The 17061-nt window shown below is 39.7% G+C and overlaps 1 protein-coding gene across 2 annotated transcripts; it reads right to left on the minus strand.

Annotated features, from left to right (window-relative positions):
• Positions 1 to 260: 260 nt before the first annotated feature.
• LOC106327013 (probable sucrose-phosphate synthase 4) lies at positions 261 to 4925 on the minus strand. 2 transcript variants are annotated; one of them, XM_013765011.1, is made up of 14 exons: positions 4703 to 4925; positions 4387 to 4631; positions 4128 to 4217; positions 3819 to 4048; positions 3481 to 3744; positions 2907 to 3387; positions 2674 to 2805; positions 2434 to 2565; positions 2150 to 2326; positions 2014 to 2067; positions 1876 to 1938; positions 957 to 1799; positions 719 to 846; positions 261 to 634 (listed from the first exon to the last, which is right to left on the minus strand). In XM_013765011.1, exons 2-14 carry the CDS (start codon positions 4603 to 4605, stop codon positions 358 to 360), a joined length of 3090 nt encoding a protein of 1029 aa, XP_013620465.1. In that variant the 5' UTR covers positions 4606 to 4631; positions 4703 to 4925; the 3' UTR covers positions 261 to 357. The 2 variants fall into 2 exon arrangements, with proteins under 2 accessions (XP_013620465.1, XP_013620464.1); XM_013765010.1 differs by having other exon boundaries at positions 4387 to 4621; positions 4703 to 4866.
• Positions 4926 to 17061: the final 12136 nt, after the last annotated feature.

The following is a 17061-nucleotide window of genomic DNA, read 5'->3' on the forward strand; positions in this document are numbered from 1 at the left end:
TCGTGTTTTGGTAGAAACTTGTGCTATTTTCTTTAGGGAATGGGATCAGTTTTGTTTTCAATTCTTTTATCACAACTACCACATGTTGCAGGGTGAAATTAAACTGTGAAACGCGAATGTGACGATGAACACACTGTTGGTGTAAGAGAGGGGGCATAGCACACTAGATAGACTACCATGATCCTTCAGGTAGCTATCATATTCTCTAAGAATGTGTCAGTTGTGAGCATCTTAAGGAACTAGGAACAAGCTGTACATGCTTATTTTATTGGAATATATATATAACATCTTACAGAGCGTCGTTATTATCCCATTAGTATATGAACTGAGATAATAAAGCATAATAAAGAAAACAGATTATTTGATCCCATAGGCCTCTAGTGTGGATAGCATTTCCGGAGGTCCACCATTCTCTTCGACATAGGAAATGTTAGGGCTGTCTAGTGGAACAACGTCTTCTCTTTTGAAGTTTTCTTCACTTCGAAGAAGCTTCTCACTGTCAGATCCCACTGCACCTTTTAGGATGATGGTTTTGTGGAGGCCACCCAGCAAGTCTTCATAGTCTGTGTCTCCCTTCTCTCCCACAAACAAAACAGACTTCTTCATGTCAATTCCCCACCTTATCGAAAGGTACCTACACAAAAGCCATTAAGCTTTGTTATTCTCACCGTGAGATCAGTATACACATATCGTATATGTTCTTGACAGTATTCTAAACCTGACTGCTTGCAATCTTGATGCACATAGTGGTATAACATTTAGCCTTGTCGCAGCATGTGTATAGACAATGTTGCATCTTAAACCTCTCATCCGAAGCCTCTGCCTAAGGTCATCAACTCTTCGAGTCTGCCATTCACACACATAGACTTTTAATATGTTTTTAAGCTGAGAAATATATATATATATATATATATATATATATTTTTTTTTTTTTTCTTATAAAAAAGAAATGTTACCTCGACTCCTTGTTTGACAGAAATTGCATAGCACCTAGTACTGCATGCGCTTGTATACTCTGTGATGTCGTCTTCTGTTTCAAGTTTTGTACATGCTAGTCTCAGAATCACTGACCTTAGACTTTCACCAGGCCATTTGTATTCCACATGAGCTTCATAGTCTGCATCAACCTCCATATCTCTCCATGGATAGTAGATCTCACTTCCGCTGTTACAAACTATTGCGTCAAATTCTTCCAAATTAATCAGGTATTTCTTTGTCATCTCCACAACTTCTTGCACGCTTGAACCTGTTGCCAGGACGAAGCCTATTTTTCCTTTGCCCGATGTCAAACCTGCAGTTTTCATCACATTCTTGATGACATCTTCCAAATTCGCTTTGGTGTCTCCGTTGTCATCGTAGGAATCAACAGTAATCACAAAGAGCATCTGCCTTTTGCCAGGGCTGTAGAGAGCAGATGGGCCACCCTTCATAGAATTCATTTGACTTATGGCGTTGACTAGTTTCCTTTGTCTAGTGCTTGCATCTAGTTCCCCATTGAGTTTGAAATCTCCATCCATGGAGAATCTCAAAGATATGTCATCGACGTCACCTAGAGAATCACTTATAGGCTCTTCTGGAACTTTCATTATGTCGAGACTACTGGTTGGGTGTCGGTTTCTGCAGTGTTCAACATGGGAAAGGTAGTTACGGCAGTGCTCTGGCCATGAGAAACGGTGGATGTTCTTGAGACCGTTCTTTCTGCACTCAGCCCAGAGATGTTTGTTAGCCACGAGCTTTAGAAGGGCATCAGAAATGGCTTGCTGATCATGTGGGTCGACTAGGAGCCCATGGTTTAGTGCCTGGTCACATACATTATGTTAAATTTAGATTTTCGGAATAAGTGAGGTTTGTTTTTTAATAAAGAGATTTGATTACCTTGACGATATCAACAGGCCCACCATTTTTGGTGGCAACAATGGGCAGACCATAAGCAGCTGCCTGTCATACATAATGATAAATGGTGGGAGCATGAAGAGAGGTAAAGAAACATAACCTAGGAATGAATCTGGTTACCTCAATGAGCGTGAGACCAAACGGCTCTACCAGAGCTGGATTAATGAAAACTCCCTTCAAGAGAAAAAAGGCCACCATAAGAGAAGGAGGCAACAGCAAGAATCATATAGTATTATAGGAATTTCCTGTGAAGTACCTTTGTTTTGGCTGCTAAACGATAAATATCTGGAACTTCAGATTGTTTGTGATGCTTGGGATAAGCTACTTGGCCGTACAAGTCATACTGGTCTATCAGCTTTAGGACACTCATGAGAACAACTGAACTGCTATTAGACATCTCTTCAATGTCATCTCGGTTTCCTAGTATGAGTGTCTGGACAGGGAGGTTCTTTATTAGGAAATAATTTAGCAAGGCTGTGCCCATTAAATTATGTCAGAAGAACACTGTAATAATAGGGTAAGAAATGCTGAGATACTTACCAAGTTGGCTAGTTCTCGAAGAGGCTGACATTCACCAAAAGCTTTGAGCAATGTGGTGACATTTTTCTTGGGGTCTGGTCGAGACAGCGCAAGTATGGTTGGCTTATGAGTATTTGTGAAAAACCGCATTATCTGCAGATCATAGGTTTCATGCAGTTATATGAAAGGCATGGAAACAAACACAAGACTGTAATCATTCTTTCTTGCAGAAATGAACACAAAAAATAAATAAAGAAATACCTCAGACCATATTGGAGGTACAGGCTTTTTAATCTGGTTTCGGTCAGGGCCAATTAGCGACTTGAGATCTGCATCAGCATCTTGTGAATCTTGTGTCAAGACGTAACTGAAATCCATGCCTGGTGGTATAACCTGTCCTCACAAAGACAGGTCAGCAGTTGTCTACTTGATTATAGTTTATATGATAGTCACTGTGCTGTTTCATTTATTAGATCTCGAAAAAGGAGGCATACCACCATTCGGGGCATGTATCGACCAAAGCAGGTGACGCCACGCCGTCTTCTAACCCTGAGCTTCCTCTCAAGCTTGATATCAAACCCGTCATACAGTCCCCACTGCGCCTCAATCTCTTGCCGTGTGCTTGTCACCACCATCTCTGCTGCATCTAAGCTCAGCTCTTCAGCTTCAATCCTCCTCATGATCTTGTATGTTTTGTTGATATCCTCTCTCGTAATTCTCCCTTGTTTAAGCAACTGCTCAAACTTGTTCCTTCCTAAAGAGTGACCGGTTAGCACCATCGGCACATTCAACGTTCCTGCCAAATGTGCAGCTACTTCTCCTGCATCTGCATAGTGGCCATGGATTACATAAGGCCAGATTGGCTTCCCTCCATTCACTTGCTCTCCGAGAGACCTTGCTATGTCCACTATGTGATTAAGCGCCCCATCAACAAACTCGTGAATATGAGGCCAGAGTGACTCCTTTGCTATGTACCTGCATTTGAAAAATAAAAAAAAACATGAGTATTAGAGAAACTAGATGCTCTTTTCATAACAGGAATTTAGAGGAGTCTTATTGTGATAGTACTTGTCTCGTGAACCGCAGGGGATGCGGATAATGTAGGAACCACAGCTTCCGCTACCTTCTGGAGGGCATGATAACATCTCAACTGGCTCTCCATAGCTTGAGTCAACCTCTGGTGAACTGATTTGCCGTGTTAAGAGGTCGACCCTGTGGACACCTTCCGTGTTGGCCAAAGCGCGAGCAAGCTCAACAACATATTTCACCTGGCCGCCAGTATCTGAGTCTCTGCCAAGCTCCATGTTTTCTCCGCGCACTAGTCCATGCATACTGCAGATAGAGGCAGGCACCTGGTAAGCATCTTGACAATACAAATAAAGTCATATAAACCAACTTGTACTTGCCTGATTAAGACAATGTAAAGGTTTCGACTTGATTTATCATCTTCAGACCAAATTTGCATTTCAGAGCGGATACGAGGCATCTGATCTCGGGGTGGCTCGAGAGTGGTAACAGCGTCACTCTTCTCCTTCTCTCCTTCAGAAAGCTCGGAAAGATCCTCTTCTGCATCATTGCGTCCTTTTTCACGTTCATCTCTTCGTTTCGAAAGTCTTATCCCATCATCCCACACAATCTGTGTGGATGGAAACCAAAACTATGAACCTAACCTTTTGAAAGGATGCAGAGTTTGAATCATGTAAGGGAAAACAAACCTGCTTCTTCTTGCGTGCAAGATGCCATATACGCCAGCATATATTCTCAAGCCTGTTGCTACGTTCACGAGTGTTCCTTGTTGCTATCACCTGCCGCAACAAGTTTAAAGATCCCTCTACCATCACTTGCAGGTATTTAATTTATTTGTAAAAACTTTTGTTTTGCTAAAATCACTTTTGAGGTTTTTTTTTTGTGTTATATCATTGATATATTCTCTTTGTATATCATTGATCTAAATTTATAGGTTGAGGATCAAACCTTAATCCATGTTTTATACAGGTCAGACTCATCGAAGCTGTTGACAACCTCTTCCACAAAGTACTTGATGGGACTAAACACCTTCTCTTGAGGTTCCTTTCTATTCATATCTCCAAGCTTCTGGACGATCTTGGAGTTGCTCTCAAACCTCTTTTTGTTGCTAGTTCCAACATCAAGAATAGCTTCCAGGTAACTGTTGATCCACTCATTTCTTGCCATCTCTCTTCTTATTGCACTGCAAAATCCTTTGACAAAGAGTAACATAAATATCTATAAACACATCAATAGAATGGACAAAGATTTTACAGCACTATACGATATCAAAACTCCCTCTGCTACATGTGACAGAGGTTGGATACAGAGGCGGAGACTCTCGGGTACCAAACAAGAGCTTAGGCGGCCTAGTTTTGGATATCAACTTAGCTTGCCATTTTATAATCTCATACATAAGGTCCCTCCTTTTTCTCTTTTTATTTTTCTTGTGCTATTTAATTTCAGAATTTGTTTAGGAAAAGTTAAAAGAAAAAGGTCTGGTGTGGTTCTCATTCTCTATATTATCTCTCAGACGGCATATTACAACGTCATCTGTTAACCGTTAAACTCTCGAAGGACATATATTCTGTCTTAATCTAAAAAGAATCTTAAGGTATTGATTTTTGCATTATCAGATTCTCTAGTCGAATAAGAATCACCCATTTCCTTTTGAGGTTCCTCTTCTTCTTTTTTTTTTTGGGTAGAGACAGAATAATGAGTGGCACAAAGCCTTTTCTTCGTTTGTTCCCATTAGACTTGTTTCTATAACCTTATGTTTGCTGGACTCTGCCTTGGCCATCTCTCACTGAACTTCAACGTCTTTGTTTGGGATCATACCTCTAGATAGATGGTTTCACTAATTTTTTCCCCCTGGTATAACCTGAATAAACCCGGTAAAACCTATTTTCAACAATTTTTTATCTGCGCTTTGGAGTGTTGTGAAATGGCCATGAGTCAAACGGTCATGCAGGTTTCACAGTGGCCGAGTTTGTTTAGTTAGAAGTCACTATGGTATGCATTTATTTTCTGTGATGGGGGATTGAGAATAATTATGTATTTTAGATGTTTATTTGCAGGTAGAGACGTGAAGAAAAGAAAGTTGAAGTCGTTTGAGTATGGTGTTAACTCTGTTTGGTATGTGTGAAATAGTGGAGCAGAGCATATTCCATGCTTTCACAAATAGATACTTTAAATAGCTATAGATGAAGAAGAAAGCAGAGCAGGAAATGGTTAAAATTAACCGAAATGGTTAAAATTAACCGAAATGGTAAATCATGTTGATGCTCATTTGCCACAATAATGTATCCACCCGTTTCTAGGAAAAGGCTATTTTCCCATATCCTCTCGTTGGGAAAAATCCAAATCATATGTACAATATGTTGATGTCCATTTGCATTTGCGTCAATTCTAGATAATTATAATACAAAAAATAGAATATATTATTTGAATGCACAAATGTTCAAAAGAATGCACAACAAATGAAAAAAAAATCATGGATATTTCTATCGTTCTAGCTAGCCAAAATATGTAAAAGGAATATTTATTATCGTCCAGCAAATTATTTCTCATTTCTCCTTCCTTGTTCTTTGACAACATTTCTCCATTCATTTCTTTTAATTGTTAACCAGGTTTAAATCCACGCTTTGTGCATGATAAACATTGTGTATACAAATTATCTTTACGTACTATTATTTATTTTGCGTTATTTTACATATTACAAATAATAAAAAAATAAATCTATATTGAGTATTTGATAAATTATAACAGTTAAATATATAATTAAATTGGTGCGAGTATATAGATCAAAAATATCAGTCTTATTTATTTACAATTATTTTATGATAAATCAATCCAAACAATCAATATTATCTATTTTATTTGATATATAATAAAATTTAAATGATATTAACATACATATAGTATTTTCTTAATATGAGTATCTAATAAATGAGATTTTCAACTCATATATTTTTATGATCATTTGTATATTTTTATATAATTTTTTTAAACCATTGATAACAAAATTTTCAATGTTAGACGTTTCATAGTTATAGTAATTTATAATATTTTTAATTAAATGACAATTTAGAAATTAATATATTAAGTTCTCAATAATTTTTCAAAGAAAATTTCAAAATTAAAAAAATTATGTTATTTTATATGGTATATATTTTAATTTAAATGATATCAAAAAATATATAATTGTAATCTGAATATCTATTAACTTATATGATTTTATAATCATTTATAGCTTACTGTAACAAAAAAAAATTTAAACCATTGATCATAAATTATATAATGTGGGAATTTTATTAATTTATTAATTTGAAGACGTTTTAAAAAATTCAAAATAACATATACGGAAAAAATGTTAGAGGATATTCAAATTGTTATAATTTAAATAAAATGTTAGAGGATATTCAAATAAAATGTTAGAGGATATTATAATTTAAATAAAATGTTAGAGGATATTCAAATTGTTATAAAAATTTATTATGAAAAGTTATTAATTTTCATATATATTTTAATCACATTAGGTAATTTTGTAGCTTTAATTTAAGGATAGAAGAGAAAATAATTTTTTTTGTACATTAAAATTTAATTTTATAGCTAGTTTAATGATAAGTAATGTATATATTTAGATGGACCAACATATAGATCTAAATATTTTAAGAAGCATTCTAGTGATGACAAATTATCATATCTCAAATGTCGTAAAACTTCTCAAATAATATATAAGAGATAAATATTTTTCATTTTTCTACGTATATGATCCATAATGTTTGGGCATTATTCTTACACATTCACATACTCAGAAAAGAACATGTTACAGCTTTACCAATTTTTATTGTGCATTTAAAATCCAAACAAAAGATTCATGCTAAAGATAAGTCCAATTTTATTACAATTTGAATTTCCTCCCCGAACTCGTTACCGTAACATTTAAAACGATTTCGACGAACCAGTAAATCGAAAGGGGTAGTATTTACAATGGTAAGTATGAGTCGATATAGTCAGTAAAACGACGTTGTGTTTGCCTTTAATCAAAACCTTTTAAACTTTTCTCTTCCTCATTAGGTGTTTTGACGGGTCCATGAGTGGCGATAGCTCTGATTAACACTTCCTGCAAAATTACCAAGAACCTCAGTGATTTTCGGGTGTTCTTGCCTTCACCACCTGCCAACTCATCTCCAAACTCGTCATAACATGTCTTCCGATGGAGTACAAGCCACAAGAAACGTGTAAAGATAGTCGATAGCTTAGAGGTGATGATGGAGACGGAATTAAGAGACTCACAAGTGATGGAACAAGTCGACTGTAACGCTCTGACCGTCCACGGATAATGGGCCATCCATGCCCGCTTACTTGGCCCGTGGGTTCCATCCCGTCCCACAGACGGTGCGTTAATTTTTTCGAATGTTCGAAATAATTGTTCACTGGCCCAGCAATCACACCATGATCTTTCCCTGTGCTTTCGCCTCACTCACACGGTATCACGAATCACTTCCCGATAGGTCACCCATCCTTTCACTACTCCAGATCGAGCACGCTTAACCCTGAAGTTTTAAACGGATGAGTGTCAGAAAAGGTTGGTGCACTTTGGTGACATAGATAGCCAAATCAATTCTCTTAAGCTTTTCCATATACCACAAAGCCAGATGTTACAAGTCACCCCATCTCAAAGAACGCAACGTCCTCGTCGCACCCAATGATCGTTACCCATGTTAGTGTGAGTCTTCACTGACTCCACACTAGTCTGGGTTTGCCTCTGATAACACTTGTAACGCTCCTCCCCCCCTCCCCCCCCCACGGCTAATGGGCATCCACGCCCACTCACTCGGCCTGTGGGCTCCATTCCGTGGGCATCCACGCCCACTCACTCGGCCTGTGGGCTCCATTCCATCCCACAATTAAGGAACCAGAAGAGCTCGTTTTCCTTGGACATTCTCGACAATCCAAGACTGATAGTCAAGCCAGACTTAGCCTGAGTCATGAAGAATCCGAAGACGATCATGCATTCTCACTTTTGAGCCATTTGGTTCATCCCGACGAACCTACCCTCGACCTTGCCTCCCTGTTCGACCCACTCATGGACTTTACTCATCCAAATTTCTCTAAGGCAAAGATTCTCAAGCTTTCATATGACTTGTCCCGCACTTGGATACATTCCGATCGTGAAGGACATCCGGCCGATCGTACCGTTCGACCCGCGTGCGTCTTTCTCCTTACCACCGTGCACGTATTAGGTTCGGATGAATCTGGACAGTAGCTGAATGGTCATCTTGACTGGTCTTCATCTGAGTCTGCGCCTTTGACTCATTTATCATTTTCTAGTCAATGTTTTCATTTTCTATGTCTTGTTTTCTCACAATTCCTTTATTAGTCTTTGACTACAAACTCTATAAGTATGTAATTCCCTCGTTTGAATAAAGTAATCAATTTTTCCTTCTTAATTTGAGTTTATACTCTTTGTTCTTTGATTAGAACACTTCTCGTTTCTTGGTGTGGTTAGCTCCAAGTAAACACCTCTTTCTCGTTGGACTTGTGCGTCATATCAAGCAACGGATCGAGTTTTCTTCTTTGTTCGACCGGTGCGTCACATCCAGCAACAAATTGGCTTCGGGAATATCGGAAGCCTTCCGCAACCTTCGTGCGACCCTTCAATCCATCCAGTTCTCATTCGTGAGTTCATATCAAAACCTTATCGGTCGAGTGATCCCATATAGGGCGTATCACTAAGCTCTCCCTCAACTCTGGCACATGACTTATGCAACTAAGTATCGATCAGCAGTGGGCAGCCTTCAGTATCTCGCTTTCACAAGACCCGCCATTTCTTACGCTGTCAACAAACTATCGCAGTATATGCATGCTCCTACAATGGATCAGTGGACCGAAGTGAAGCGAGTGTTGAGGCGTCTTGCAGGGTCTCTATTTTAGTAGTCAAAATCCTTCGTCACTACACGCATACTCGGACGCACACTTGGCAGGGGACAGCGACGATTTTGTCTCGACAAATGCCTATATCATTTATCTTGGCCGTCATCCTATTTCATGGTCGTTGAAGAAGCATAAAGGAGTAGCACGATCGTCAACTGAAGCTGAATATAGGCCTGTTGCTAATACATCGGCTGAGCTCAGGTGGATCTGTTCATTATTAAGAGAACTTGGCATCAACATAAATGGTCCTCCGGTCATTAATTTACTGCGATAATGTGGGAGCAACTTATCTATGAGCCAATCCGGTATTCCATTTTCGAATGAAGCATCAGGCTCTTGATTATCATTTCATCAGAAACCAAATTACGGCCGGTATACTTAGAGTGACACATGTCTCCCCCAAAGATTAACTGGCTGATGCTCTCACAAAGCCACTCTCTCGTGCTCCATTCACTCAGGTGTCATCTAAAATTGGTGTTGTCAAAGGACCTACCTCTATCTTGATGGGGCGTATTAAGTAAATAATATCATCTCATTATTATCGTATATTCTCAGAGATAATTGTGTATCAATCATATATATCATTTCCTAGAATAGCTCCTCTATGTTGTATAAATATGTACATAAATGTATCAATATATAAACAACAAATTATTTTTATTTGATTTTCGTAAAAGAAAATTGTAGTTACATTTTTATGCCAATTGGACTTTGAAATTATTTTTAAAATATAAAAGGAAAGGCATCATTACACTACACTATCCCCATAATGAATATCTTAAGTAATATCCAAAAACGGGTAGGAGAAGCTAATTTGTTGAAACATTTGTGACCACTCGACTCTTTTTACGATTCTTCTTAGGTAAAGCTTTCACGCCTAGCATTCATAAATTTAGGATAACGTCCACTTGGCCCCCTTTTTTGTTTATCTGGCATTGATCACTAAAAAATCAATGCTCGCCGAAAGAGACTCTAGCATCCAGTGCTCTTACTGTGACATCGTCTTATAGAAGGAGATGGAGTTCTCCAAATTTAGAATATCAACCTAATATTTTACAAATATTTTTCTTTAGTTACAACTAAGAGCACCCGCAGTGGGCACTTTTTACTAAGGTATCTGAATATAAAAATTAATATGAAAATTGGAAATAAGAAAGAGAAAGCAAGAAATGAAAAGAACGTCTATAGGGAAGAAACTTTTTATTTGTGTTGGAAGAATAATTTTACAGATGTCAAAGCCAGATAATTTAACACATTAACTTTTAATTATGTAGTTACTTTATTTTAAAATACTAATATAGTTACCTTGAGAGACGTTGGTAAAGAACCTTATTAATGCTCTTACAACTTAAAACATGGATGCTTGATTGACCATGGATTTGACCCATTTTCATCCATGGTTTATAGCTGTTTTTACTAATAATTATTATATTATAGAGTCTATTTATTACATTTATAAGATCAGGAGTGATTTGGAGATAAGTGATGATTTTGGAGTATTCTGGAGATATTTGGAACAAACACCCAAGATGACCATCGAGCTCGACCATCGGTCGATATTGGAGAGGAATAATTGACCGATGTTTATACCTTGACATCGATCGACAGCGAAGCGCAAAGAAAGCCCGTTTGGTCACAGCCGACTTGAAGCCCAAGTCTTCACCAATTTACAAGATTACCCTGACGAGTTTTAACCTAATTATATAAGCTTTGCCACCATGTTAGAGGCAGAGTGTGCTTTTCTTGTTTTATTATTTTCACAGCAAGGTTTTTTAGGATTTTGATAGATTGGAGAGAAAATCCAAAGTTATAATTTGTGATTGGAACTCCATTAAAATCTATTTACTATTCTAATGAAGTTTTCTTACCTAACTGCTGTTATGAATTGCTTAGTCATGTCTGAGTAGTTCCATTGTTAGATTTTAGGGTTTAAATAGGTTAGGAGGGATTAGCCCCAACTATAGATTTCTGAGTTGTGGTAATTGTCATTAGGATTGTTCATTAATGCATGTCTCTAGATTAGCTACCTAGAACTTGCCCTAAGATTGATAGATAAAAGCGAGAGCTTCATTGTCATCCTGAAAACATTCTAACTAAGCTAAGTTTCTTGCTATGAGTAAGGCGAGAGCTGATCTAGTGAGCTTAGTAAGCTATCATTCAACCCGCTCATAGAGCTTAACTAGAAGCGCGTCGATCGATATCATCATTGAATAATCGATCGACAGAGCGAAAGGTGAATCGATCGATATCCCTATAAGATCATCGTTCGACACTTTCTATTGATCGACATACGATAGTTGAGATCATTAGATCTAGTTAATAGACAAGTCTAAACATGCGAAAGCTGTAAGACTTGTTGACTAAGTAGTTGAGCTTTACATTATCATGCATGCAACTCATTACACATCTGTAGGATTATAATCCCAAGTTTCCTGAATAAAAAACCTAAGTCTAACTATTTCCTTTTTGAGCACCAAAACCTCAACCAATCAATTGAACAAACACTTGTTCAATACTAAACTGCAAATTATATTTAAATCTCTAAAAACCATCTTGCTTAACAAATCATATTAGATTTCTTAGGTTCCCTAGCTCCATGTGAATTCGATCCCTAAGTACTACAACTCGACCTCTTATTTGAGAGAGTATAAATCATTCCTTAGGGTAATTTGAGTGGTATCAAATTTGGCGCCATTGCCTGGGAGCTTTGATCGCCTATTCGATCTAATTTTTGTTAAGTTTCTGACACAAAGTTTTGAGAAGCAGCAAGGAAACTCAACTGCTATTCTCACCAGATCCTGCAAATTTGGAACGTTCGATCCGCAAGGAAGCGCGCTCATCATCGACGGACAACAACACTTGTGCGTCGCTCGATTTCGCTCAACCACCGTCAACCCAGACACTAGTCTCGCACCGATACTCGCTCACCACTGTCGACCGAAGACACTCACCTTCCATCGACCGACATCATTCATCCGACATCGATCGATACACCATCCCAGACATCGATCGATACTGAGTCGCGAGACATGGTTGCGACTTTGATACTTGTATGAGATAATAATGGAGACCTGCATGACCAGGAGGGTCATCTGCGTAATGCAGCAGGTCAGAGGATGATGCTCAGGGGGCTGCAATCCCTGAGTCTGATGCTAATGCTACATGTACTAATCTACGTGTAGATGAGGCTACGCGACCCAAGACTTTGGCTGACTACAACCGTCCAGATCAGTTCTAAACCAACAGATCAGCCATTTGTCCTCCCACTATTCAGAGGGATTTCGAGTTGAAGGCGCAGTACTACACACTCGTGGGACATATACCCTACCATGGATTATCTCACGAGCATCTTATGGACCATCTGGAGAGGTTCGAGGATCTGATATCTGCTATTAAAGTCAAAGGAGTCCCTGAGGATTATCTCCTATGAAAACTCTTCAAGTTCACTCTTGCTGGAGAAGCTTCACATTGGCTTAAGCAGTTACCACCAGGATCTCTCACGTCCTGGAGCGACATCAAGAATGCATTCTTATGTAATTTTTTTGATGAAGCACGTGTTGAAGACTTAAGAAGCAAGATCTCTACCTTCTCTCAGGGGCCTGCAGAATCATTCAGAGGCTCTTGGTATCAGATTTAAGTCTTATCAGAGAGACTGTCCACACCATGGATTCAATGAAGTACAACTGCTCAGTACTTTTTACAGAGGCATCGCGGTGCAGTACCAAATGGCTCTTGATGCTTCCAACAATGGGAACTTCAACACAAGAAATCCGGAGGAGGCAGTAAAGGTCATTGAAAACCTAGCATCTAGCAACAGCACCAAAAACACTGATTTTGAGAGGGAAAAGTCTGCCACCATCCTTGGGAATGATCAGATGGATGAGGTGAAGGTAAAGCTGGATAGTGTTCACAAGCTTCTTAGGAAGCAAGTCTGATTTGTTGAAGATGCAGAAGCTGTAGACACAGAGGGTAGAGCAGAGGAAGAAGAAGAAGTGAACTTCATTGGTGGAACTGGATTCCAAGGTTCTGGAAACCAGGGTGGAAACCGAAATTCCTATGGAAATAGGGGCAATTTCAACCAGAGTTCGCAGTATCAGAAACCCTACAGCAACAGCTACAACAACAACATGAATTATGGAAATTCCTACTACCAGAAGCCACCGCCGCCTACTCAAGAGAGCAAGATTGAAGAGATGCTTGATAGGGTTCTTGAGACACATGAGCGAATGACAGTGGACTTCAATGGGAAGATTGATTCTGTCTACACCAACCTGAACACAAAGTTTGAGACTTTGAGCACTCATGTGAAGAAGCTGGAGATGCAGGTTGTGCAGACAGGAGATGCTGTCAAGAGGCAAGAAGCCTCGACAAGAGTGGTAGGGGATGATGTGATGAAACACCACGTGAATGCCATCATTGAGGATGATTTTTGGCAAGTGGTGAAGGAAGAGAAGCTGCAAGAAGGAGATTTCGAAGTAGAAAGTTTGATGAGTTTCGCCGGATTGCATTTGTGTCGATCGACGCCAGACTTCAAACATCGATCGACGCCAGACTTCGAACATCGATCGACGTCAGATAGTCCTAATCGATCGACAGGATCTCCAGAGCATCGACCGATGACACCAACGGAGTCAACCGAATCTTGCAATGCCGTAAGGATTCTGACTCACGAGGAGTTCGCAGCGAAACACCCACATCCGCCCAGCTCTGATAACGGTCGAATCGCTCGACGAGCTGATACCTCCATCGATCGACATGGAGAATCTAATATCGCTTGACAAACAGAGTTCGCCATCGATCGACAACCTCCAGTGCCTATCGATCGACGAGCACCTATTACCTACTGAGTGCAGATGCCAAATATAGATGTTGCACGTCTTAATGCACTCAAGCCCAAACCCAAACCTTCAGAAAACCTGCTAGAGACCGTCAGGACACCTTCAGAAGATGGAGAAGATCCTATGGAAGAGGATAGGGTTCCTACTGGAAGAACCCTAAGGAGAAGAAAGGAAAAAGTGGTGAAACATCTGAAGAGGGGGGCTAATGAAAAGGGAAAGGAAAATTTCCGAAAGAGAGTCTTCAGGATTCCTCTAGATAAGCCATTCAAATAGGCTTATTATACTCACAGATTGTGGATGTTCTTCAGTGAAACTAGAGAGAAAGAAGAGGATATCAAGAGAATGTTCTGTGAAGCTAGAGAAAAGATGAGGATGAGGATTACTTTGAAGAAGAAGAGTGATCATGGGCAATTTGCAATACCATGCATGGTGAAGGGTATTGAATTTCCACATGCCTTGTGCGACACATGAGCATCAGTCAGCATCCTACCTAGGGTTATGGCAGACCATCTGAGTCTCCAGGTGGAGCCTTCGCATGAATTGTTCACTTTTGTGGATTGTTCTCAGAGGAACTCAGGAGGAATTTTGAGAGACCTAGTGATGCAGATTGGTAATGCCCTAGTTCCAGTTGATTTCCATGTCTTGGACATCAAGCTAAACTGGAACTCTTCTCTACTACTTGGGAGAGCCTTCTTGTTAACGGTGGGAGCAGTGTGCAAATTGCAAACCAACCAGTTGTGTCTAACACTCATAGATCCTAATGCCCACTACGACCCCATTCCAGTCAAGAAGCCACAGATTTCCTCCAGAAGATTCAATGATCCAGAATCATTGCAGCTTGTCACTGTGGAGTGGAATACGAGACAGAATACTTAGCGTCGATCGAAACTCACACTGCAACATTGATCGATAGTGGTAATCAGAAATCGACCGACATACCACATGAAGAATCGGTCGACAGTCGTCCAGATGATTGGGAGAACGACTACTACAACCCCACTATTGACGCATACACCAGACAACACATGCATACAGAAGAGTATGATGAAGACTATGAGGATGAACGAGCTACTGAGTACAAAGCCATCCTTGATGAGGAAGATACACGTCTACATCATTCCTCCTGGAAAAGGAATGCCCGATCGATCGACATACCTGGCTCACCATCGATCGATACTCAACCTCCTCAGAGAAACCGGAAACCAGCATCGACCGACATCACCAACTACTCATCGATCAACGCGTAAGTGAATCGAGTGAGAGAGAGAGAGTACTCGATTGGCAGTTGGGCAGATGATCACCATCACGAAAGCTATGCAGTAGAAACATCAATATATGAGGCAGGAGCAGATTAACTACATGAAGGTTTCACATATGAGGAACTTCTCAACATGCAAAGACTCGATGAAACAGATCAACATCGATCAAAAACTGCTTGGGGAAAAACACGATACACACATTCGATCGACAGAACGTCCATCGATCGACATAAATCCTTCAACATCGATCGACATAAATCCTTCAACATCGATCGACATCCGCTCTAAACCAAAAACCACTGTAAGTGAAAGAGATAAATTTAATAACGAGTATCTAACTCCAAACGAATTTGTTATTTTCAGAGATCCAGATGGCCACGCAAGAGCAATAGAAGGATGTATACTGAATGTATCTCGAAAAGACATTGAAGACACCCTTTAGACAGCCAATGGAGCAGAAAATTTGTTCGTATATCAACGCAACATTCCAGAATACCAATAGAAGGATACAAAAGAGTTCTATGACGAAGTTGGTGGCCTAGACAAAAGCTTCAAACTAAGTTCTCGCCATCCCACTAGACCATCGATCGACGTTAACGTCCCAACATTGGTCGACAAAACGCCAGAATTCTGCAGAAAAGCTTTTGATTCCCACAGTACCAGGAAATTCTACTGGGAAGAGAATGATCAGTATGGAGTCTACAGAGATGAACATGGATACGCCAGAGATCTAGATGGAAACACCATTCGTCTTCACAACATGGATATCAGAAGAGTTCTGGAGAGAGCTTCGAGAGACGAGCCAAGCTACATATGTCTTCATGAACATGCTAACTTATTCACACAGACCAATGAGATGTTCTATGGAGTCTGTGGAGAACAAGAGAAGAATAAAGAAGCTTTCCAGATGAAACTTGATGGTGTCTACTACCCATTGAATGACAGTATCAGTTGGCTAACTACTTGCATGGAGGAGATGAAGCAAGACATAGCCCGAATTCAACATGCTACCGACGTTGCTCGATCGTCATCGATCGGCAGATATCAACAGACATCGATCGACATTCGTCAATGCACATCGATCGACAATCAGATTGCCAACATCGGTCGACGACAATCCACCACGCCCACATACAATGAAGTCTCAACAAAATTTTCACACCAGGGAAGAAATAGATCAGTTGGTAAAAGAGATCTAAAGAGCTCTGGAAACTACAGAAGAGAGGCTTGATGGGAGATGTGTTGACATCTATTTCCCAATGGATCTTAACATTAGTGCTTTGACTTCCAATATTGAAGCTATACAAGGGGAATTGGTGTAGATTCAGAGATACATTGCCCGTTGACCAGAAGCATCGTCATCGATCGACAGATGTAACAACAAATCGACCGACATTCATCATCGAACATCGGTCGACGACGCTACAAACCGAGGCCGGCTAGTATGAAAGATGACATCAGAAATGTCCGACACACATTACCATGGAAAGGAGATCTCAGCTGACACTTACGCCACACTTAGAAGACATCAGTTTAACCTTTAGAGTCTTGAAGAAAGATTGCAGAGGATGGAAAACACAACTGCAACAATGAAAGAAAAATGGCGT

This window comes from Brassica oleracea, chromosome C2 (genome assembly GCF_000695525.1).
Source record: "Brassica oleracea var. oleracea cultivar TO1000 chromosome C2, BOL, whole genome shotgun sequence".
Lineage (NCBI taxonomy): Eukaryota > Viridiplantae > Streptophyta > Magnoliopsida > Brassicales > Brassicaceae > Brassica > Brassica oleracea.

Bases quoted from the DNA above. Each gene is read 5' to 3' on its own strand.
- LOC106327013 (XM_013765011.1), bottom strand. From the start codon at position 4,605: ATGGCAAGAAATGAGTGGATCAACAGTTACCTGGAAGCTATTCTTGAT. The intron at 3,388-3,480 runs GTACTATCACAA...TTTCAAATGCAG, and splicing joins CCCTGCGGTTCACGAGACAA to GTACATAGCAAAGGAGTCAC. The intron at 2,566-2,673 runs GTATTTCTTTAT...TATGATCTGCAG, and splicing joins TACCTCCAATATGGTCTGAG to ATAATGCGGTTTTTCACAAA.